This window comes from Pteropus medius, unplaced genomic scaffold, assembly GCF_902729225.1.
Source record: "Pteropus medius unplaced genomic scaffold, Ma_sr-lr_union100, whole genome shotgun sequence".
NCBI lineage: Eukaryota > Metazoa > Chordata > Mammalia > Chiroptera > Pteropodidae > Pteropus > Pteropus medius.
Window position 1 is genome coordinate 6,006,530 of NW_024346667.1, and position 24,802 is coordinate 6,031,331.

At 36.6% G+C, this 24,802-nt stretch overlaps 2 protein-coding genes across 10 annotated transcripts in view; one reads left to right on the forward strand and one right to left on the reverse strand.

Annotated features, from left to right (window-relative positions):
- Positions 1 to 6,970, reverse strand: part of ARFIP1 (ARF interacting protein 1) — an 81,737-nt gene extending 74,767 nt beyond the window's left edge. For 3 of the 6 annotated variants that reach the window (XM_039875949.1, XM_039875946.1, XM_039875942.1), the window contains exon 1: positions 6,340 to 6,560. The gene's annotated coding sequence lies outside the window, so the exon portion shown is untranslated. Of the gene's footprint in view, positions 1 to 6,339; positions 6,598 to 6,950 lie in introns of those variants that run through there. The other 3 variants (XM_039875944.1, XM_039875941.1, XM_039875945.1) reach the window with 3 other exon arrangements.
- On the forward strand, positions 6,648 to 16,453 carry TIGD4 (tigger transposable element derived 4). 4 transcript variants are annotated; one of them, XM_039875938.1, is made up of 3 exons: positions 6,648 to 6,986; positions 13,804 to 13,892; positions 14,062 to 16,453. In XM_039875938.1, exon 3 carries the CDS (start codon positions 14,607 to 14,609, stop codon positions 16,143 to 16,145), a length of 1,539 nt encoding a protein of 512 aa, XP_039731872.1. In that variant the 5' UTR covers positions 6,648 to 6,986; positions 13,804 to 13,892; positions 14,062 to 14,606; the 3' UTR covers positions 16,146 to 16,453. The 4 variants fall into 4 exon arrangements, with proteins under 4 accessions (XP_039731872.1, XP_039731871.1, XP_039731873.1 ...); XM_039875937.1 differs by lacking the exon at positions 13,804 to 13,892; XM_039875939.1 differs by lacking the exon at positions 13,804 to 13,892 and having other exon boundaries at positions 14,068 to 16,453.
- The last annotated feature ends 8,349 nt before the right edge of the window (positions 16,454 to 24,802 follow it).

Sequence of the window (24,802 nt, forward strand, 5' to 3'; positions counted from 1 at the left end):
GTATTTATAAATATTAATATTAAAAATCCTATATTGCAAAAATCCATGAACTGAAATCTTTAATAACATCAACTTTGTAATTCAATCAATATTTAGGTGTGAGGCATTCAGCTAGGTCTTAGGGATTCAATAATGAGCCAAAAAAAAAAAAAAGATGTGGTCCTCATCTTCACAGCGTTTCGGAGGCAGTGGAAGAAAAAAATAATCCCACGATCGCAAATAAATGTAAATGGCAACTGTTGTAAATGTATGATGCTACTACCTACTCTGGGAGATTAAAAGTATTCTCTAAGGAAGCAAAACCTCAGTTCAGGTACGAAGGATGGCTAGGAGCTAACAAGTGCGGTAAAAGTAAAGAAAGAGTGGTCCAGACAAGGAGAAAAGCATATGTGAGGAAAGGCCTGTAATGGCAAGGAGCAAGACAAGTACAAAGGACCAAAAGAAGGTCAGCTTGGTGAAGAGGAGAATTAAGCAGAACATGGTAAAAGATGAGGCTAGAGGGCTAAGTTAAGCATTGTTAAGGAGTTTCATTTCCACCCTAGAAGCAATGGAAAGTAATAAAAAGATGGAGGAGGAAGTGGCAGGGAATGATAATCAGATGTGCATTTCAAAATAAGTCACTGTGCCTTCAAGATGGATAATGGGTTAGAGAGGGATGGATAATACAAGTGGGCAGACAAGAATGGAGGCTACTACAGAAATTTCAGGCAAGATGATGGTAACAAACTAAAACGGTAGCGGTGGAAATGGCAAGAAGTAGACAGATTCAAGAGATACTTAAAAAGTAAGATTAATAGAACTTGACAGACTGGATGTGTCAGGGACAGGAGTTATTAAGAATCACGCCTAGTTTTCTGAATTTTACAGCTGGAAAGATAATGAGGCCACTCATTGAAATAAGGAACAAAGAAAGAAGGCCAACATTTTGGGGGAGGTTGTGGGGAATAAGGGGTGAAATCAGTTTAGTTTTAGACATACTATATTTGAGATACCTTTAACATATTCAAGAGACAGTGCCAACTAGGAAAGCAAAATACACAGGTCTAGAGCTCCAAGGAAATAGAAAACACTCATGTTCTTAGAAAAGCTGACATCCTAGAAAGACAGCTAACTATAATCCCCAAATACCCAAGAAAAACATTAGACTTTGACCATCTGAATTTAGTTAAAACAAAAAGCGGAGAGAGGCCATGGCCATAATCTTTTCAGCTAAAACAAAAACTGGGCACTGTGGGGAGACAAAAATTTTTTAAATCTTGGTTCAGTAGTATATAGTAATTATGTCACTAATCACATAATATTTTAAAGTTTAAGCAGGACTGGCCAATGTTGTTGGAAATGTTTTATAGCTGCACTGTCCAATGAAGTAACTACTAGACACATGTGGCTACTGAGTACTTGAAATGTGCCTGGTGTGACCAAGGAAATGATTTTTAAATCCTATTTTTAACTAATTAAATAGCCACATGTGGCCAGTGGCTACAGTATTATTGCAGGTATAGAGCTTCCTCAGGTATTTCACCTAACCCCCAACAACTACCTTGTGAATTCACTGGGAGTGGGTGTGGGAACAGAGGGATTAGAGAAGTAGAAGTTACCAATCCATCTGCTTATTATATTATTTGAATTTATATTATTTGAATATATTGCTTGTATAATTTAAAATAATTTTAATTTTAAAAGTAATTAATATATCATATAGAAAAATTAGGAAATATGGAAAGAAAATAAAAATAATCTGTAAGCCTACCTTTAAGAAATAATCTACAATTAACATTAACCATATATAGCACCATTTAGTCGTACCTGTAGCAGCAATGATCCGTTACTCTCTTCGAATTTTAGCCCGTTTCTCTTCTACTCCACACCCATTCTCAAATACCCCGGAAATCCCAATAGACAGCCATCATTTCTAGAACTCTATCTCAAAACTGCTAAAAATAAACATTTAATAGTCTACTTGCCTATCTCCCTTTCACCATTATCATCGTCACCCTCTTGCCACTAATGTCATACACTCTATGGAATCCAATCTCTACCTGCGATGTTGTTAAATCATTTAGTGGCTATGGTGAAAAGAGTACAAGCTTTGGAGTCAAGCAACTTTGGTTATGGGTCTTGTGGTTCTCCTTTTACTACTTGGGTGACCTTGAGCTAATTATTCCTGCTGGTTTCTATACCTGTTTCTTCAACTGCTAACAGAAAATAACAATTTCTAACACACAGGTAGCATTTATAAAGTGCCTAGCCAGAGTAGCACTCGATAAATGGACTTCTATGTGCCTAAAGCTGCCTCAGATGCTGAAGGTAGCATTCTGAAATATAACACATAGGGTCCCGGCCATCCTGGAGGTCACATGCCACTGGTTTAACACTTAAGGATTCTTTCCACCTAGGATTTGAATTCCCAACCCATCACTTATTAGGTATGTGACCTCATACAAAGCACTTTATCTAAAATCTCAATCTCTTCATTTCTAACATGGTAATGTTATCAGCTCTACCTACTTGACATGACTGGGGTAAAAATAAAATGAGAATATATGTGAAAGTGCTTTGCAAATTACTATATGCTAAATAAACAGAAGGTACTAAACAAAGAACAACATATTCCTCTTCTCTAGAGCAAAGCTTTCCAACTAGTGCACCAAGAATGGATTATAGATCTGCTGAAATATTAATGCCGCCACCCTACCCTCTCTCAGCCTTCAGGAAGCCAGGGAGGGCTTGGTAATAGTCCATCATACAAATACAACCACTTTCCGTGTGTGCCTTGATACAGAAAAGTTTGGAAAACTTGCTTTAAAACACTATCTCATGCTAGCAGTAACGAGTTGGCCAACTTACTCCCTCCTCTGGATGATTTAGGTCTCACCATCAACTCTGCTGGTCTTATGCTCTTGCTCCAAAGACAGTGTGTCTGTCAGTTACCCAAAGGATCAAAGGGGATCAAGCCTGAACATCAAAGAGCTGCTAGCTCAATGCTATCACAGATATACAAAAATGAAACACAATAAAACCCCTTTAGTGATAATATGGCAAAATATTGCCATATTTTTACAAAAGATTTGAGCAATTTCCAGCAACATCTGCCTATAACCATCCTAAGACAAAGGTTTAGAAGTGATGGGGGAGAGGGGAATGGAGGGAAGAAAGAGAAAAACATATGTATACTTTTATCTTGTAGAGAAAAGCTGAAAATCTGCAAGAGCTATTGAGTGGCTTCCATGACTACCTAAAGTTAGTAGAGACCCAAGATAACGAGATCATTTCAGATTCTTTTGTTTTATATATTTTTTTATACATCTGAGAACTAATGCTTGTGTACATGTGACTTTTAGATTGCCATGGTTCCTAATTTATTATCTTCCATATTATGTGGAAGTACATTTATTTTTTCATCTATAGTCATATCATCTTAAATTCTCTGTTGAATTTACTCCTTCTTCCATCCTGAATTTATTCCTTACTCCATCCCAAATTTATCATTCTGGAATGTATGCATACATCCAGATTCTCACAATGACGAGTATATTATTTAAAACCTTTATTTTCATATTTTCCACTCCTCGTATGTCATAACGCACATACACACCCTACATACATACAGATTTATAACCATTCCCATAGGAAAATTCTATTAATAACACTCCAAATTTCCTTCCTTTCCTACTTTTCAATATGACATTCAACGAGGTGTTCATCCACTGAAGATTAATAAAGGAAAACATCTTCTTAATGTCTGATTAAAAAGTCAGGTGAGATACCCCAACTCATGCCAAAAAAGATGTAAAGGAAATATGGTAGAAGCAGTCCAGAGGAGTAGCTAGGAGCTCAGAGTGGAGTCAGGCAACCTAGGTTCAATCCTGGCTCCACGAGTATAATTCTGAACAGGTTCCTTTAGCTTCAGTTAATCATTTAGTTTCTTCATCTGTAAAAATGGGGATTTCAGCTACCTTAAGGTTGCTGAGATGATTAAATGAAGTAATCGTGTACAGCACTTAGCATAATACCTGGTACACAGTAAGCAATAGAATGTTAATTGTTGTTATGGTGTTAGATATAATCTATCTTCTGACTTTGTCATTACATTAGAAGGGAACCAATTTAGCATAATCTACACTTTATAACATGCTTTGTGATCCTCCAAGTAAGGATGCTAGACAGAAGAAACTGGTTATTCTCTATGGATTCTGATGAGCTGTATAGGTCTCTTCGAATTCTAACATTTTATGAAACAAGTGTCAAACATTTAGAATTTCAATCCTTGATGAACAAACACTTCACAACCAAATCAGTAAATTCAAATATGCACTCTAAATCTATATAAAGTTTGGAAGGTTACTAACTTATTCACAAGAGAGAACAATTATTAATATACCTAATATAGAATGGAGAGAAAGGGGATTTCAAGATAAGAAGCAATATAAAGCTTATGGACCACACTACTGAAACATCTTATTTGCCCTTTCTAGCAAAGCAAAAGCCCAGAGTAGATGCCTCAAGTGAAAAACAAGAAAATGAAAGCAAAGTACAACCAGAATTTAAATATTTTATACTGAACTATACCTAGCAGGTTGGTGATATTTAATATGTATTTAAAAAGTAATAAACATAGTAAATTATAAATCCTGGATCTTCACGGCATTGGCCACAAACAGCTATCTCTAAAAAGAAACCACAAAACCACAAATCAGGAACTAAAGCAGGCACTCATTTCCTTCTCTAGGTGTAGGAAGGAACTTAGAAACACCAACATTTTGAAGTAGTTGGAAAGATTTCAGTATAAAGCTAGAATCTCTGCATTCTACTCTACCCAAACAAGCTATTTATAATTTGAAAAAAGTTTTCATCTACTTCAATAAGACACTAAGATGTGGTTTTATATATATATATGGATTATATATCTCCTTTGAGGTTGATAAAAAGAATGGACTTCCCCCGACCCCTCAAAACTTTGCACATAATTTTAGGGTTGGGGATAAGTCACAGATCCCATAAACGATGGACCCCAAGACATAACCCAGAATTAAGATAATATAACAATTTAAATTAACCCCTCAAAACTTTGCACATAATTTTAGGGTTGGGGATAAGTCACAGATCCCATAAACGATGGACCCCAAGACATAACCCAGAATTAAGATAATATAACAATTTAAAAGAGTAACTGAGGCATAGATTTTAATCTAGAAAATAAAACAAGATTAGAAATGTCTTCTATTTTCTCAGATAATGAGTGTTAGACATGGAGGTTGGAAGAGGCTGTTAGTCATGTTGAGCAAGGAAAACAAACAGGAAAAACGGAAAAGTGGAATTAAAACAGTACTAGCATATAGTGTGTTGTAATCACTCTCAGATAGCAGCAATGAAATGGCCAATTCCTGCAGCCTTAACACAGGACTGGTTCAAGGGAACCAATTCTGGTGCATAGTTCCATGCCAATGAACTTAATTAAATGGCAAACGTGAACACACCCTTGCATGTGAAAGCACAAATTTGTGGAAAGTCTTGCAAATCTTCCATTTTTCTTGATCAAATAAGAGCCGAGTGAGAGAAATAATATACTTTAGGAAAAAACTAAGGGAGGGAAACAGAAATCCTAAAAGGTGATGGCTAAAGAATTTGCAGGAAGTGAAAACTACAAACGTTTTTAGATCAAAGGGCTCAAGAGGGAGAAAACAAAACACAGGAAGTAATAATAAAATAAAAGGAAAAAGCATCCAGGAACTGTTCTTAAAACAAACAAACAAACAAAAACCCTCTTTCCTTTTCCTAGACACGTAAACAGTAGTAACTTGGCAAAGAGGAACCTACGAGAAGACGACAGCACAACTTCCTTCCCAAACTCCAGCACTCCTTGGACGTCCCCACAAGCACACTCAGGCTTGGGACATTTCATAAGCAAGACTCCTCCCTGCACCACTGCCTGATGAATCTCTCGGAGGGACTATGACTATCTCTCACTATCTCTCTTCCTCTCACTGCGGGAAAGAGGAAATGAAGGATGCAGGGAAAGGAGAGCAATAAAGGCTGGACACAAAACCTGAAGGTCCGAGACAGTCGAAAAGGACTTGGATCCTGTAACTCCTTTTCCCACCCAATGCAGGAAAAGAAGGGTACCGCCCTGAAAAGACTGTTTCAAGGGACATACTCAGGGGGATAGGAAAAACGAAGGGACAGAAACCAAAGGCCGAATACTTGGGCAGATGTGCCACAGACTAAGGATAGAAGTGCCATGTGAAAGTACGGAATCCCAAAGGAACGTGTCCACTACCGCCAACCACCTCAGATTAGTCTTTCCCGGCCTCTTCCCAGGTGGGCCGGCTCCGCTCTCACCTGTCGCCTGGGAAGCCGGCAGCTCTCACGTCGAGGATTATCCTTGCCGCAGCTCTGGAATCGTCTCAAAGCTAAGAAATGAGCGGAAACGCGACCTGGGACTTTTCCTTCTTCCCCTCCCCCACGGACCTCGGCTCCTCGGGGGCGGGAATCAACTGCAGCTGTCACAGCCTCACAATGACCAACCGCCGAGGGCACAGACCGGCGGCCTCCCAAGCCGGCCTACGACACCAACACAGAAAGCAGCGGAGACGGAAGTGAGGAGACCGGAAGTAGCGCTGTCTGTGGCCCTGGATGGCCTCTCTCTCTCTCAATCGCGCCCGGCCCAGCCACGTCTCTATGGTGCCAGCGCACCTCCCACGAGGCCTCCCCACCCCTCTCCGGGAGGCCGGCCCCTCCCCTCCGCTGCGGCCCTAGCAACCACATCCGGGGCTCCGCCGGTGCCGTTGCCCGGGTAATTTACTGACAGCCGCGGAATCACAGAGGGGTGTGTGCGAGGTTTCCGATACACCCGCCAGAGCTGGGAGCTTGCGGAAGGGCGCGCGGGCCTGATCTTGAGTGGTCGGAGGTCTCCAGGAGTCCCCAGCATCCCTTCTTTCTCATTCACTCACCCCAGCCTCACGCGTTAGGCGTCCCCCCGACAGACGGTGAGCCGGTGGCGGGTGGGTGGAGGTGGACGTAGCTCACCGCCACGCATGTCACCGGAGAGCCAAAGCTTCTTTCTCAGCTGCGGGAGAGCACGGAGGTTATTCCAGCCCCTCGCGGGATGGGAGGGTGGAGGGAATGCGCAGCTAAGGGAGCAAACGGGATGCGGGCGCCTTGTCCTTGCTCCCTCAGTGCCTGGAGAGCCCCCCTCCGCCTACGTCACTCGCGCCCACCCCCTTCAGGAAGACCAGACCCCCACGCCCGGCATCCCTGCATTCTTGTTACTTGCTCTGTCTTTGTGATCACTTTCTGCTCTGCTCGCCCACTGACAGTGGATCCCCGATACTTTTCTTTCGTGCTCCTCTTTCTTTATCCAGACAACTGATTTCTGCTTTCTTTGCTCGCCCCGTTATTAAGTAGATCGCTGCCCTGTCTACAGAAACCGCTAAACAATTTCTTAGAGTCCTTTGAAGTTTCCTAAGTTGAGACCCAAACCTGTCCTTCGGGTACTCTCCCTAGCCCCAGCACTGAATGGAGAGAATGTATGGCTCAGCAGTGGTGCTAGACATACCTGAAGCTCATTTACATACGGTACAGACAGTTAATCCATCCACACACGTTTCACTTCAAAGTTCTGGACTGCTTTTTGACAGCCGTGGATGCTCATTTTTACCGTCATTTCACGTACAGAAATATGAAGGGTGACTGAACTCCGTGGGGTTTACCCTCTTTTAGACCGTACTTCTCACTTGCCTTTACTTGTCACATTAGTTGACATTTTTAATACATAAGTGCCCAAAGGCAGAACTCTGCCTATACAAATTTCTAGGGAGTTTCAGCCCAGTGAACAATATATATCCCTGTATATATATCTTCCCCATAGTAAATATCTATGACACCACGAATGTTACAAAAGTGAAATAACAATATATTTATTGTCTGAGATCTCCAGAAAACCTCCTCTGACAAAAACAGTACTGAAATCCCCAGACATAAATTTGTGTATAAAGGGCCCTTAAATGGCTCTATCCTTAAAAGAAAAGAGCACACGTATATGCCAATTCACTCTAACTGTTCAGTTCTATAGTTTACTGTGGACTTTTCTGTTCAAAGCCATCCTGTTAGTCTTCTCAATTATAAGAAAACGATCCCAATTAACATAATTACTGCTCTTATTGTATAGGAACAGAATGGAATTTAGTAACTAAGTATAAGTGTTATTCTTAGAGTTTCAAAAAGGCGGCTAGGAGGAGGTGCTTGGCAGTGCTCAGTGGTGCTTGAATGTGTACCTAACTGAGCTGGCTGGTGCCTTAAGGATTCCTGCTAGCTGTCTTGAGTTTGGAAATGCGTAGCTGCACTACAGTTAGTCTAACTATTAGTCTGTTAGATTCAAGTGTTTTTTATATTAGGAAGTGGACACTTACTTTAATTATTTGTCCTTAGCTGAATGGTTTCCTTAGAAGCAGCTGATGATTTTGATAGAGATTCTGATGGACTTGGAACCACTTGGAACTAATACTAACTTCAGCTTGGTGAAGGTGCTAGTAATCTTGTTAGGTACTTTTTAGTCGTGTGATTCTGGTACTGTACATGGTCAGTCTTCACATACAGTGTTATGCTGTGCAAGACTGTGCACAGGATTAATCTCCCCGTGATTTCTGCTGCCCCAAGGGAAATTAGAATGTAAATTGGCTAGAAGAAAACACTGGAAATGACTTCAATTGGTGGTGGAAAACAGTGAAATTCTATGCACTTTCTTAGGGAAAAGCGAAGCAGTAACAGGTATTCTTTGGATTTGGAGAACATTTTTCATATTAACTAAAAGATCTTATTTTAAACCTAACCCTGCTTAGATGAAGACTTTTTATCCTCTCTCCCTGCATCCCTCCCTCTCCTTTCCCTCTTCCTCTCCCTCCATCCCTCCTTTTTCTTTCCTTCCTTCTTTCCTTTCTTCCTTCCCTGGAACTTGGGGAATTCCATGGCCCATTCTCTTTAGGAAGAATAGACAATAACTACTTTTCTCTCAGTTGGCAATTATGTTTGGAGAGGTAAGAAAAAAGGACTAGCCGCTTATCATATGTGCTTATGACAAGGAGATTTTCTACTCGTTTACCTTTGCATTATTATTGGCTATTATTCAGCTTTCAAAAAAATCAGGTACCATTTATTCATTTGGCTTGTAGGGAACTTTGGTAGCCTGTCTTTCATTTATAGAGCAGGAAGGAACAGAGGCAACAGGTTAAAGGACATTGTTAATACTCCTTTCTGAATGAAGTAAATATGCTTGCGCCCTTTTCTCTTTGCCTTAGCTGTGGAATACTGTATACTTCTTATCTATATTATTTCCTCAAGAGAAAGAGGAAGCTGCTACCTTCAGAGCTTTTCTAGGGGAGTTCTGGTAATATCGCAATAATTTCATCACTCTTTATCAACAGCTCCCTTTTCATGGAGAGAGATTTAGTTACTGATTGCACAGTGTAATTCTCTGGAAACAAATTCTTGATTAGAAGATACTGATTAATGGGTCACTCAAAGAAGCCCATGAATAGTAGAATGAGTAAAACATAAGAGTAGAAATTGTTTCAACTACAAAGAGAAAAAACTGAACTTATTCATAATTTCATTACTTAGAGTTAACATTCAACATTTTGGTTAATGTCTTTTTTCTATGCATATATATTTTTTCTTCGTTCATTTAACAAATTGTTATTGAGAACCTTCTGTTTGCTGAGCACTAAGCACTGTAGGAAGAGCCATGAGCCTCTGGCCTCATGCAACTTTCAGTACATGTTGTATTTGTTGGCATACAATTTTGTATTTTGCTTTTTTCACTTAATATATTATGGAATTTTTCTCATCATTAAATAGTCTCCTTTTGTGACTCAGTAGTATTTTAGCATACAGATTTTCTTTAATTTATTTACCTAATACATTTGGTTACACATTTAAGTTATTTCCAGTTTTGTCTACGAAACGATAATATGAGGAATAGTCTAGTGTGGTAGAATTCCAAAATGACTTCCAATGACCCTCACCTTATATAATTCCCTCCCCTGTGAACATGACAGGATGTCATTCCCATGTTTATGTTATATTATGTGCAAAAAAGATTTCGCAGACGTAATTAAGGTTAGTAATCAGTTGACTTTGAGTTAAAAGAGATCATCTGGGTGAGCCTGAAATCAGCCTTTTAAGAACTGAGAGTTTTTTCCTGTTGGTGGCAGCAGAGGAAGTCAGAGAGATTGGAAATGTGAGAGAGGAAGGTTCTCTATTGCTGAAATGAAGAGAGCCACGGGCAAGCACCTGATGTAGGCCTCCAGGAGCTGAGAGCATCTCTGCTGACAGCCAGCAAAAAAGCAGGAACCTCAGTCCTTCATCCCAAGGAGCTAAATTCTGTAAATAACCTGAATGAGCTCAGACGCTGATTCTTCCCCAGAGCCTTTAGATAAGAGTCCCGCTTGACTGACATCTTGATTTCTGCCTTGTGAGACCCTAAGCAGAGGACCCAGTTGAACCCACTTGAACTTCTTTTTTTAAAATAATTTTTTATTTTTCAATTCTAGTTGACATACAATAGTGTATTAGTTTCAGGTGCATAACATAGTGATTAGACATTTGTATAACTTATAAAGTGATCACCCCAAGAAATCTAGTACCCATCTGACACCATACATAGTCATTATGATATTATTGACTATATTTTTTATGCTATACTTTATATCTGCATGACTATTTTGTAACTGCTAATTTGTAGTTATTAATCCCTTCCCCTTTTTCACCTACCCCTCCAAATGCCCCCACCCCCCATCTGGCAACCATCAAAATGTGCTCTGTATCAATGAGTTTGTTTCTATTTTGTTTGTTCATTTCTTTTGTTCTTAAATTACACATACCACCTGCACTTCTGACCTACAGAACTGTGGGATAATAAATGGCTGTTGTTTTAAGCCACTAAACGTGTGGTAATTTGTTCTGCAGCAATAGAAAACAAATACATTTGTAAGCTAGATTTTTATATTTATAATTATTCTTTTGGGATAATACCCTACATATGGCATTGCTGGTTAAAAGTTATGTACATGTTTAAGGTTTTTGTATCATAGTGCTAATTTGCCCTCTGTAAGCTTTGTACCAATTTATGTGCCTCCTGGTAACCTATGTTACTGCTTTCTGGCAAACACTAGATATTACCATTCTGATAGGCAAACACTAGATATTACCATTCTGATAGGCAAACACTAGATATTACTATTTTGATAGGCAAAAACAAAAAACAAAAAGGTATCTCTTGTTTTGAAAAGAGATTTACATTTATTTTAGTACCAGTAGAGTTGACCATTGTTTTCTTTATTTGGGGTTCAGTTGGTCAGTCTTTTTTAGAGAACGCCTGTTTTTATTCTCTTCACATAGAGGAAATAGTCCCTAACATGTAGTACAGAATTTCTCTGCTATAATATTTTCAAGGGGTAGAATGATTTATGAGCTTAATTGAGAGAATGTGTACTTCTGAGAAATATTAGCTGTGCCATGCCTTCATATATGTATGTATGTATATGCCAGACCTTACACAAAGGGAAAATGAAAGTGTCAGCTTCGTTGATTTAAGCAGTAAGTGCTTTTTCTTCTCTAGAAAAAAAAAGTCTAGATTGCCTGATTTGTCATAAGAAATGTGGTCATTTCAGGAATAAAGATATATTATATCTTACCATGGAAAATTATAGCTTTGTCAACCATTTTGGAAGGAAACATATACCATTAACTATCAGAAAAAACATAATATCTTCCCAAATAAACATATGACTATTTTTAATTTGATTAAGAAAACCAGTAGTTTCTGATTATGTATATTATATTGCTTTATTTGGGATGAGGTAAGGGAAATTCAAGTTACTTTTTCTATAATCCTTGTTATTTGAGATGGTAGAGTTTCTGACAAATGAAATAAGGCAGAAGAGAAAAAGGAAGAAAAGAAGACAGGGAAGAACAAAAGAAAGGAGAGAGAGAAAAGTTGGGAGATTGAAGAGTAGTTTTGCTTGGTTTAGTCTTTTCTTTAAAATTGGTTCTTGATACCTTAATTTCTGAAGGTTGGTATCTTCCTAGTAAGAACAAGATATTTTAATTTTTTTATTTTGAAATAATTGTAGATTTTTAGGAAATTACAGAAAAATGTACAGGAGTTTCCATATATGAGCAAGTTGGTTTTTTGGTTTTTTGGGTTTTTTTTAGTCGAATGGTCAAATATTACTTATGTAGAAAGGTCAGCCCTCCATAGGTTACTATTTGTGTTCACAGAATTCCTAATGGCCTATTCTGCTATGGAGGCCTGATATTGCCCCCCACCTTTTTTTTTTTTTTTGGATCTGCATTAGAAATGCTGACTTGGCTGGGGCTGTGGCCATAGAATGTGTAACTGTTATTACAGGAGGCCACACCAGCGTGGTTCGAGGAAAGGAATGGTAGACTTGACATTAGAAAGTCTGGATTCCAGACTGCACCTAACCACATTATAGCTGTATGAGCTCTGAAATTGGTTTTACCTTCCTCCTGAGTTGTTTGGAATATCCCAAGTAAAGCGGTTCAGAAACTAAAGCCTCGGCTATCATAATTATTATTAAGGCATTTTTTTTTTAAATAACAACAACGAACTACTTTATTGGTTGAAATTCCTATGATAAAAATTACTTTTTGATTTGCGCAACAAAGGCAGAAGAATTTTGATAAAGTTTTTTACAAAAAATTTTGTGCAAAAAATTGCATATGTCAAATTGGAGCCTGGGAGGACAGAGAGAAAAACTAGAGGGATGGATGCCTGCACTATTTCACCCAGCAATAATGCCCCCCTCCCCATCAGATTAGCTTATTACCTTGGCCTGTGGTAGGCCTAAAGCCTATAGATTCTGATAGAGAAGATGCTGCTACCTGAGAAGGTAGGGGACGAGCCCATCTGAGTCCTGTGACTATTCTCACAGTACTGTTTGGTTTAAGAAGCTCTGCTCTCAGTATATATTGCAAAATATATGAATTTTATACATTGACACAGCCAAAGGGACATTAGAGGGAAGATAATGCTGATAAGATGAGATCACCACCAAACATTTATTGAACACCTTTTAAGGTGCTAAATACTCTGCTGAGTGCTTTACCCTTTCTCATTGAATCCCATTAAATGTGAAATAACCCTATGAGGTAGGTGCTATAGTTAACCCCTATTTTACAAATAAGGAAGCTGAGATCAAATGGTTAAGGAAACTACCCAGGATCATATAAGTACTAAGTGTCAGAGTCACTTGTCAATTCAGGTGTGTCTGGCACCAAAGTCCATGTCGTTATATTATAAGCCCTTTGATTTCAAGGTAAGTGGAGGTCCTGAGAGGTTAAGACCCATGGTCACTCTCTTTACTTTTAGTCTAGGTCTTTTTCTTCATTAAAGCCTCTCAATAATTTGTTTTTTCCTATGCATTTTGTCAAGTATTTCTGGTCGGTTGTAATGTGACTGATACAAATGTTACTAGGTTTTTAAGCTTTTAAATAGAATAAGATTTAAAATTTTAAACTATGTAATGAAATCATTTGATATGACTTTTAGTGAAGCATCTTCTACCAGACTTCTATAAAGGGGACGCTGTCTCCCATGTGCTATTAAAAGTTGAGCCTTGTGACTACTGTCTGACTATGTTTTTCTTTTAGAGAAGTCGGAGGGGGCAGTCTGTGACTTCATGTAAAAAATAGCCACCAAAGATCTAACCAGCATCATTTTTAGTTCTTTAATTTTGGTAAGCCCACATTTCAAACAGATTAAATTTGTCTGGTTTATTTCAGAAGTATATATTAGAAAGTATTCAAAGGCAAGTGAGAATTCAAATGCACAGAGCAGAGGTAGAGAGCTTTTTATGGAGGCCCATTAGAAGGTAAGCATTTCTCCTGCTTTGCTTATTGTATTTTCAGAAACACGTTTCCATTTTTTTATTATTAAAAGCATAACTATTTAGTATATTCTTTTTGAGATTTAATTGACATATCACTACTAAAAATGCTTGTTGTTTTTTTGTTGTTTATTTGTTTGTTTACATTTTCAAGAGACAGAAGATATACTGTCAAACACTAGAAGGATTCTACCATTTTCTTCTCTGCCCTGAAGAGACTTGGGGATTAATGGGTAACATTTTGCATGAAAATTTTTGAATGCTTTTTCTTCTTATCTCTGAGGCCCTCTGTGGAGAATTAATAGGAGTTTGAATCTCCAAATGGATAAAATGGATCGTCTTAAAGGATTGAAGTTCCAAAAATATATCAGCAGGACTGGACAGGTTTGCATAATGAGATTTCTATTTTAGCTTGACTTCTGGAACTCTGAATAAACTATAAACTGAGCTGCACAGGGTCCTGGGAAGGAAGTTTCTCTTCTAAACTATTCTAGCTGCATATAACACTTTTCTTATTTAGATTCTTTGGGAAAATATATTTAGTCATCAATTTCCTAAGGCATAAGACTATTAAACACATACCAACTTTTAATATATGAAGTGGATAGAAAGCAGCAATTTGTGTCATACTGGAAAAGAAATTTAATTAAGAAACAGATACCAGGAAGAGGAGAAATCTCTTTATAAGCATTGGTTGAAATGGCAGAAGCTTCTGTGGATGCCTCAACTCTGCCTGTAACAGTGAAAAAAAAGAAAAGTCTATCCATTGAAGAAAAGATCGACATCATAAATGCAGTAGAAAGTGGCAAGAAAAAAGCAGAGATTGCAGCTGAATATGGAATAAAGAAAAATTCATTGTCTTCTATTATGAAGAATAAAGACAAAGTTCTAGAAGCCTTTGAATCTCTGAGATTTGATCCAAAGAGAAAAAGACTGAGAACTGCTTTTTACACAGATCTGGAAGAGGCATTAATGAGGTGGTATCGAATTGCTCAGTGTCTAAATGTACCAGTTAATGGTCCAATGCTGCGTCTAAAAGCTAATGATTTTGCCCAGAAACTGGGACATAATGATTTTAAGTGCAGTAATGGTTGGCTGGATCGCTTTAAATCCAGGTATGGTTTAGTATTTAGAGCTCAACCTGTAGAAACAACAGGTGTATCAGTAGACCCTTCAACTGTCTGGCACCAAAACATACTTCCTTATTATTTAAATGATTATCATCCTAAAAATGTTTTTAATATAAAAGAGACTGGGCTGCTTTATCGAATGTTACCTACGAATACATTTGCATTTAAAGGAGAAACATGCTCAATTGGAAAGTTATGCAAAGACAGAATAACTCTGGTGGTTGGGGCAAACATGGATGGCTCAGAGAAACTTCCTTTGCTTGTCATTGGAAAAAACAGAAATCCACATTGTTTCAAAGGCATAAAATCTTTGCCTGTGTATTATGAAGCTAACAGAATGGCATGGATGACCTCAGATATATTTGAACAATGGATGCAGAAGCTTGATGAGAAATTTCAAGCCCAGCAACGAAGAGTGGTGATTTTTGTTGATTCTTTTCCTGCACATCCAGAGGTTAAGAACCTAAAGTCTATTGAGTTAGCATTTTTCCCATCATGTTTATCTTCCAAATTTATAGCTATGAAACAAGGTGTTATTAAAAGCCTTAAAATCAAATATCGACATTGTCTTATCAAGAAATTTTTAAGTTCTGTTGAAGGCAGCAAAGAATTTACGTTTTCCCTACTAGATGCAGTTGATACATTGCATCTCTGTTGGAGGGCTGTAACCCCAGAGACTATTGTTAAAAGCTATGAAGATGCAGGATTTAAATCTCAACAGGGAGAAAGTGACAAGACAAATGCAGAGATAGATACTGGTCTGGATTTGGTTGCCCATGCCCAAGCAGCAGGAGTGGAATTTCCTGAAGGTTTGTCCATCGAAGAGTATGCTGCCCTGGATGATGATTTGGAGACATGTGAAGCGGCACCGGATGGTGATACGGTATGCACCAAAGAAAGGAAATCAGATGAAACTGGATTCTGTACTTCTGATGAAGAGGATGATAGTGGATCTCTGGGAACTGAACTCTCTTTACCATCAAAAACTGAGGCAATAACTGCTTTAGATACTCTTAAAAATTTTCTTAGAAGTCAAGATATGAATGATGGGCTTCATAATTCTTTAGCAGACCTTGAAATTTTTGTTAACTCATTATCATCTAAGTAATTGTTTATTGTACAACATCTGAGGAGTAATAGCTTTTCCTGATGTATTTTACTATATGACATATGTAAAGGGAAAATACCACTTAAATGTAAAAAATGAAAAACTACTAATCTTTGGTTAAATTGCAAATGTCTTTAGTCTGAACAGCAAAGTTCCCTATGTAGATTAAGCAATGATTAAGTAAGCAAAAAATTTGAATTTCAGTTTAGCAAGGTTTTGGAACTTAGAAATGTATTTCAGAGGCCTTGTGTTTGAAACATATGGTATATATGTCAAAAATAAAAAACTCTCCAGCTATCTGATTCATACGGGTTGAATTGGTGACTGCTCTTTTCTTTGTTTTGTTTTTTTTAATGTTTAGATTATGTTCCAGAATATTTTAACTACCTCATCTAAGAAAAAAATATCTATTATTGCTTATTTATTTTTATAAATACATATATTCCATATATTCTAAGTAGGCTCTTAAGTATCAAGTATTAATTTTAAATTACTTAATTTTCTTATAACTGGGTTATCTTCCTAATAAGAAATTATGAAAAACTACTGAAAATAAAATCTCACCCAATTATATACCAACGTGATTAAAAATTTGTCTTAACTATTTTCAAGTTATTTCTATAAAAGTTCAAACAAAAGATTTTTTTTTGGTCAGAAATCTTATCAGATTTGTTTGTCAGCTATAACCAGAAGATGGTATAGATTCTTACTAATATTTGTATGCGTATATGTGTATCTAATAGAAAAATACATTATTGAAACATTTATTAAACTCATATTTATATTTTGTTAAGACTACTCTTAAAAGCAAATACATGCTGTTACTAGAAAAGAAAATATCTTATATCATTCTTAGATGGTTTTCTAATTTTAATAGCTGGAGCTTATAATCTATAATATTTAATTATTTTATTGATTTTACTGAATTTTATTTTCAGGAAAACTGAGTGCCTTTTCAGCATATTCTAATGTATTTAATCCCTTCCACCTACCTTGGTTAACATTTTGAATTAAATTTCTGTTTGAGGAAGTTTTATCTACAGAATATTTTAAAATATAGTATGAAATTATTTACTATATATTCATAAAATAGTCTTTACACAGTAGAAATATTCTGTTGTTAAACTTTTAATTGTAAGCTTACTTAACTTATTGAAAAGTCTTTTGAAAAAAATGTAAAATGTTATACCAATTATTTTTATTATAAGTTATTATTAGTCTGCCAACTTTTCTCCTTTGAAAAGTCTTTTGAAAAAAATGTAAAATGTTATACCAATTATTTTTATTATAAATTATTATTAGTCTGCCAACTAAAAGCATTTATAGAAAGTATTTTTATTTTCCACTGTTGATTTACTCTGCATTTGAGATTTCATAATAGCAAGCCTTAAAAATATATTAAAATTAAGAAAGTTTCTTTGAGAGCAAAATGTGGATTATTTAAATTTAATTAAAAACATTTTTATTAATGATTTGGTGTGGTGGAGTCATGGACCTAAAGAAGCTCTTCTGAGCTCCACCTGTAACTACAATACCTGGCATATTTGAGCCCTCAACCTATTTTTTATTTCTTTCTGCACTTCATAACATTTTGATATCAAATATTTTTAATTTAATAATTCCAGATATTCCATAGCATAAGAATTATTATCTCCTTTTTTACAAATGGGGAAATAAAAACCTGGGCATATTAAATGATTTGGTTAAAATCTCAAAGCCAAAACTAAAACACAGTGGTTCTCTGTCACCTAGTCCTATGTTTCTCTAACTATACACCATAATGCTTCTTTTCTATACTCTAAAAAAAGAAAATCCTGTTATTTTCTCCTTGAGTTTAGGGGCCTGAGGGCGAAGAATTTCTAAGAATATGCTGGGTTGATCTACGCTGATAGCAATATTCACAAAATCTCTTCTGAGAACCCCATTACTAATGAAATACGAAGATACCTTCTGATTTGGTAATTCTGTACCGCTCTAACACAGAGGCTCCAGAGGAGTTCTGTTGAAAATATTCAAAACAACTTTAATATTTCCAAAGTGCTAAAAGCATCTACTCCTTTTCCCCTACATGATATGATTCATTTTTTACATCTGGGGCATAATAAATCTAACGATGATAAAATAAGGTAAGGCTACTATATAAATAATAAAAAAAAGATGCCTGCAGATTTAAATTCAAAGATAACTATTAAGTTGTTGATGTTACACACTATTATGTCTGGTTTACCAGATATCTAGATTTAAATAATTTTCAGAATAAAAAATTTTTTAATTTCCTTTTCCTAGGACATAGATAGTCACACTGCATTCCTCTCTCTACACAGTTAACACAAAGCTGGTACTAAATGTCATTGGTCTTTTCAAAAAACGACTTGTAATTCACCTGTTTTTCAATTAAATGTGGTATTATTTTCATTGTTTCTTGCCTTATAAATTCCTGATGTTTCAACAATTTTTTTCTTCTTTTTTTCCTCATCAAGCAACAACTCTTAAATTGAATTTGGGGCATCGTTTTACTACCAATGGCTACTGAATTACTAGAGAAAGGTTTGGTTTAGAATAAAGTAGGACAATGAGTAAATCAAGGCCTGTGGGTTTCATGTTGCCTGCCTGGCTTCTCGTTTGGACCTAAGGTCAAATTGCAAACCTCCCTTTTACTGTACACAAAGCAGAATAATTGAGAAGAGGAGAAAATTAGGGGAGGGAGAGTTGAAGAAGATCTTCCCAAGCAAACACCTAGATGTCAAAAGAAGCCTTTTTCCATTCTGGCTTAGGAAGGGCTGTGAAGAGACTGGCAGAGAGAGGCTTGCCCCCTAGGGGAGGCAGCACCATGTGTCTGCCTGCAGGTTCAGAGTCCAGTGGTGGGTTGGATCTTTGGAGGCACCAGGAGCTACCTGAGCTAAGGACAGCATTGACATAAGGCAGCCAAGAAGCTACACCAGTTGCTGAGATGAGATCACAGGAGACAAAGGCCTGGATTGGGGGCCATAGTGTGCACACAATAAGTTCTCAGAAAAAAATTTTCTTCAATAGAATAAATTAAATCTAGCCCTAGTTTTATGGTACCTTGGGAAAGACATTTAATTTCTCTGAATCTGTTTACTCCCTTCATTTGAATTTATTTTGAGGATGGAAAAAAATTTTGCGTTAAATGCATTTAGCAAACTCTAAAGCATTCCACAACTATGAGGAATGACTAGAGAGGTACTTTCGTTACTACTCTCAGATATGCCCCCATATTAACATTGTAGCCCCTAAGCATCGGTGACAATTTTCTTACTGGCATTCTTCTAGGCAATAAAATAGGGAAGCCAGCATTTCCAGAAATCTGCAATTTATCCGTAGAACTAAAAAATTATTTTCATTTTGAATGCGAGAACAAGGTGACAGAAATCTTTTCCTGAGTTGATCCTTTGCAAAGCAATTCAATAAAATAAGTATTCATCACGGAGTAGCCTTTTCTGTCACCACATTAGCTTATACAATTGTACTGTTTTCTTGGGCTGTGATTAATTTATGAAGCAACCCAGAGTCTGGGGGAGGACTAAGTAATATACACACTACTGTAGTAGTCAGCTCAGGCTGCCATGACAAAATACCATAGACCGGGATGCTTAAACAACGGAAATGTATTTTCTCACAGTCCTGGAGGCTGGAAGTCCAAGATCAGGGTGCCAGCATGGTCCATTTATAGTGAAGGCTCTCCCTTGGGTTACAGTCGCTCACCACATGCTCAAATGACCTCTTCTTCGTGCGCGCGCGTGCACACACACACACACATACACACACACACACACACACAGAGAGCGAGCGAGTGAGCGAGCGAGTGAGCTAGCACATGTGAGAGCAAGAGAGTAAGGCCAAGCTCTCTGGTGTTTCATAAGAATACTAATCCCATCATAGGGAACTCATTCTTATGCCTCATCTAACCCTAATTACATGCCAAAGGCCCCTCGCCATATACCATCATATTTGGGCTGTAACATGAATTTTGAAGAGGACACAAGAAATATTCAGTCCGTAGCAACTACCTAGTACTGATAAAGGTATTCACGTATTTAGTTTCCAATTTGCTATAAACTAAAAGGGCACGCATATTTCAGAATGTGTTAATCATCTATAGCTGTTAGCAAGGACTTTAAAGTGTATGAAACTAAGAATAGGGAAATATATCATGTCCTTGAATAAATGGGAAGACTCAATATTGAAATATATATTTCTTCCAAGTTAATGCCAATCAAATTCCCAGTGCAGGTTTGTTGAAAATTGCTAATAGTAAATACTATTTATCAATATCTAAGAAACTTTTGAGAAAAATATTTTGACTTACCTGAAGTTTAAACAATATGATGTAGGCAAGAGAATTAATAGGTCATCAAAGCAATAATATATGATGTCCAGAAAAAGACAAAGAATTTAGCATCTGATAAAAGTTTTTAAATCAGTGGTGAAAAAGATGGATTATTCAGTAACTGGTATTGGGGTAACTGGCTAACAATATAGAATAGTTTTTAAAAAGTCATACATCAAAATGAACTCTTAGAAGGCAGAAAGGAAGGAAGGAAAAGGGAGAAAAAGGAAAGAAATTTACAAATACTAAAAAATGTAGGTAAATGTAAATATTTAAATATTTTAATAGGGAAGATCTTTCAAAAGTGTGACAAAAAATCATTGAGAATAAAAATACTAAAAGTATGAAAATATTTTCAACTAGAAATCAAAGAAATGCAAAATAATGGGATTTTTTTGAGGGACTATCACAATAGACAAGGTTATAAAGATGGTAATAGGCAAGAGCATAGAGAACTAGGTGCACTATTGTTGGAAATATAAATTGGTACAATTATATAATTATACTGATGTGTATATAATTATACTGATATATACAAGTATATAATTATACTGATGTGTATTAAGTGCTGAATAATTATCAGACATTGTTCTAAGTGTTTTGCATGGTAACTTCACTTAATTCTCAGAATAACTCTAACCGTTATCATTCATATTTTACTACTGAGAAAATTGAAGTATAGGTATAGCTAATAAATGACAAAACTAGGATTTAAACTTAGAAAGTCTGACTTAAATATTTGTTGTACATGAGGTAAATTTATCCAAACAAAACAAATACATTGAGGACCTTTGTTGCAGTGTATACACTTTCATAGTCCCTTATCCAAAGCCCTGGGAGCACATGTTTCAGAATTCAGAATTTCTCGGATTTGAAAAAGAAAATATATGTGTATATTTTATATTATATAATATCCCCAGGGGGAATTAGGGCAGCATCACACAATCGAACATTAATAATCTTGCAAGAAACATTTTCACATAGAGTCAGATATGTAAAGGTTATAAATAGCTTAATAACTTCATGTGTTTATCGCCAAAAATGTTCATGTCAGGTCAGAGCTTTTCATATTTGGGAATGCAAATAAAAGAGTACAGTCCTATAATAGCTTAAAACAAATACAAAAGACTGAAAACTATTTAAATGTTTTAGAGGCTTGATTAAATATACATGTCTATATTGCATGAAACATCAAGGTTCAAACTTTTAATTTAACTTCTTTTATATGTTATGTATGCCAGTTTGCTTATCTGAACTGAAGTGGATATTTTCTAAATTTGACTTGCAAATTCTGGAACAAAAATCTCCTCTTCCTGTGATTCTCCTTGTTGAACATCTTACTATCACCACAAAGGCTAGAAAATTCCTTGCCAAGTAAAATAGGACCCATGGCATAGTACTGAATTGGTGAAAAACTAGACTTGCTGGTTTAATGTACTATAAATTACATGTTTATCTTTATACGTTTGCCCAATTTAAGTCCAAAGAAGTCAGCTTCTTTGATCAGAGAACTCAGCCAACATGTTGGTGAGAAAAATTAAAAGGATAAGGATCCCAATTCACTCCACTTTTATTTTTTCTTAGTTGTCAAATCCCAACAAGATCATTTTTTTAGAGGTGGGACAGTTGTATATTCCCCTTATACCTTCCCTACAGTACCTATTAACTACAAGCGAGCTGTTGATATGACTAAATATTTGCTCAACTGAAGAACTAAATGAAAAGTTAGTCTTGTTTCTTGTACTAGGAATAAAGAACAGACTTTTGTTTTCCCCTAACTTCCTCTTTGCATGCCACTAAACTCTCCTTGTGAATGCAAAGTCACTGCCTGTGTTACTGGTTGGTACCACACCTTATTTTCTATGTTGCAAAATAGATAACTTGGCATAGAGATACAAGCCATTTTCATGTTTCTACCTGATCCACTGAGGAACAACTCCCCCCGCTTCCCCAAATCCGGAATTGCATCTCTCAACTCTTGGAGTGGTTTGCAGAGGAATATTTGCCTCAGCCCTACACTCTAAAATGAATATCTCAGAGAATTTCATACTCTTTATGTAATTATTAGTTACCAAAAAGTAAGGAAACAAAATAAAGCAAGTAACAACAAAAAAGATTCAGACTTATGTACTACAACCACATTGATTTCTTATAATTATTGTGAAGTCAGCCAATGATAAATTTTGAAAAAGAAGACTCATGTATAATATCACAAGAGAATAATCATTAACTTGACATACTATAATTTTAAAATTTTAATTAAAAAGTATAGGAAATTATATACAATACATATATTTACCAATTTCATAATTAATGTCGATATTATCATGTTTGTTTTAGATTTTCATATCTATCCTTTATTTTCTTAATTTATTCCTGAATATAGATTGGTTACTATTACAAATGGAATGTTTTCCCTTTTCTTTCTGATTACTTCCAGTATAGAGAAAAGTAAATTATTTTTGACTATTTTATATATAGTCATATCACCAAAGTTTTTTATTAATTCAAATGTGATTTCTAGCCAGATCATTTCATTAACATAACTAGAGATCACTTAATTCTTTCTTTTATTTTTACTAATTATTTTCCTCTTGTCTTTACCTGAAGGCCACAAAATATTTCATATTTTCTTCTACTAGTTTAATAAAAGTTTTATTTTCATATTTAAATTTATTTTGCGCTACGGCCATGCCACCCCGAACAAGCCAGATCCCATCTGATCTTGAAAGCTAAGCAGGGTCAGGCCTGGTTAGTACTTGAATTGGAGACCATCTAGGAAGACAAGGTAGGCATAAAAAATAAGGGATTGTAAGCTGACAAGGTCCTTGCAATCTGTGAGGTCAACCAAGGGTTGCCTTACCTAAAAATAAATTAATTTAATTTAATTAAAAATAAATTTATCTTGTGCATGGTATGAGTCAAGGATCTATCTAATCTTAAGTTTCCTATAGGGGAAGTAACCGCTATATATTGACTGGTTTACTGTTTCATAGTGCCTTTTCTATTTATAACAAGTTCCTGTGTCATACCCAGAAATAATACTGGGGAAGAGTTTAATTCCTACAATGTCTGAATAATTATTCAGAAGAAATTATTTTAAACTGAAAGACAGTTATATTTAAGTAGAAAAATTAAGGTATTTGTTTGTTTGTTTTGGTTTCAGCTTTTTTAATGATTTGTTTGTTTGTTTTTGCTACTGAATAGAAATAGGGGCTTGTGGGCAAGTAAAGTTTAATTTTTTTAAAAAAGTATATTTCTGCATTCCTACATGGTAGTCTGTACAATTTAAGTCTACTACAAGGCTAATAACCTTTCACAGCATCTACTTAGTGGTGAGATTTCAACTCCGAGTCTTTTCTTCCAAATTTGATCATTGTCTTCCAGATTCAATTATTCTCTTAGAGAAATAATACAAAACCCCAGGAAGTCCAGATTTACCTTACCTAATTTATTTAATTACTCAAGGGGCGTTTCCACATAGAATTGTTTCAAGCTTAGTGGCTCTAAAAATTGTACCGAAGAAAAAAATGTTTGTTCCGGAAACAAGAGCGTATCACACTCATTATGGTAGGCATTGAGGATTTAATGGTGAGAGTGAAAAAAAAAAAATCCTTGCGGTCATGGAACTAGCTCTTTAGTTAGGGGGCAGACATAAATAATACTCTGCATGAGTAGTACCTGCTTCTATAAAATCATACATGGGAATTTGACCTAAGCTGAATCAGGTCAGAAAAGAAGTCACTGAAGAAGGGTGGGAAGTGAGACTTGGGATTTGAATGGCAAATAGGAGTTAACCAGGCAAGGGAGATGAAAGGAGACCATTTTGGGCAAAGGTTCTGAGGGAGGAGGAGCTGACAGAAAGCATCTGGAGTGAGGAAAAGGCGATGAGGTGTGTAGAGAGGCCAGGCCTTGCCGGGACAGGCCTGTAGTTAGGACTAGTTAAGCATTCGCTATCTTATTCACAGGAAAAACTATGGGCGGAAAAGGAGAAGTCCTCCCATGTTTGTTTTCCAAAGCCTGAGCCACAGCAGCATAATGGGACTCAGAACATAGGCAAAAGGTTAGAATGTTGAGTCTGAGAGAAGTGGAGTCTCCTGCCCACATGAAAAAGATTCCCTCCAGGTGCTGGGGGAAAAGAGACGAGAATGGTCCTGAGAGCAGAGATCGATGGGGCCACACACTAATGAGGGAGGTGACAGCCAGGGTTACTGAGGAGGACATTATTTGAAGGTCCAGGAACTATGGGACCTGAGTTGGCTCTGCAGATGGCCCAGTACCTGTTGGAATGAGCACTGGAATGGAC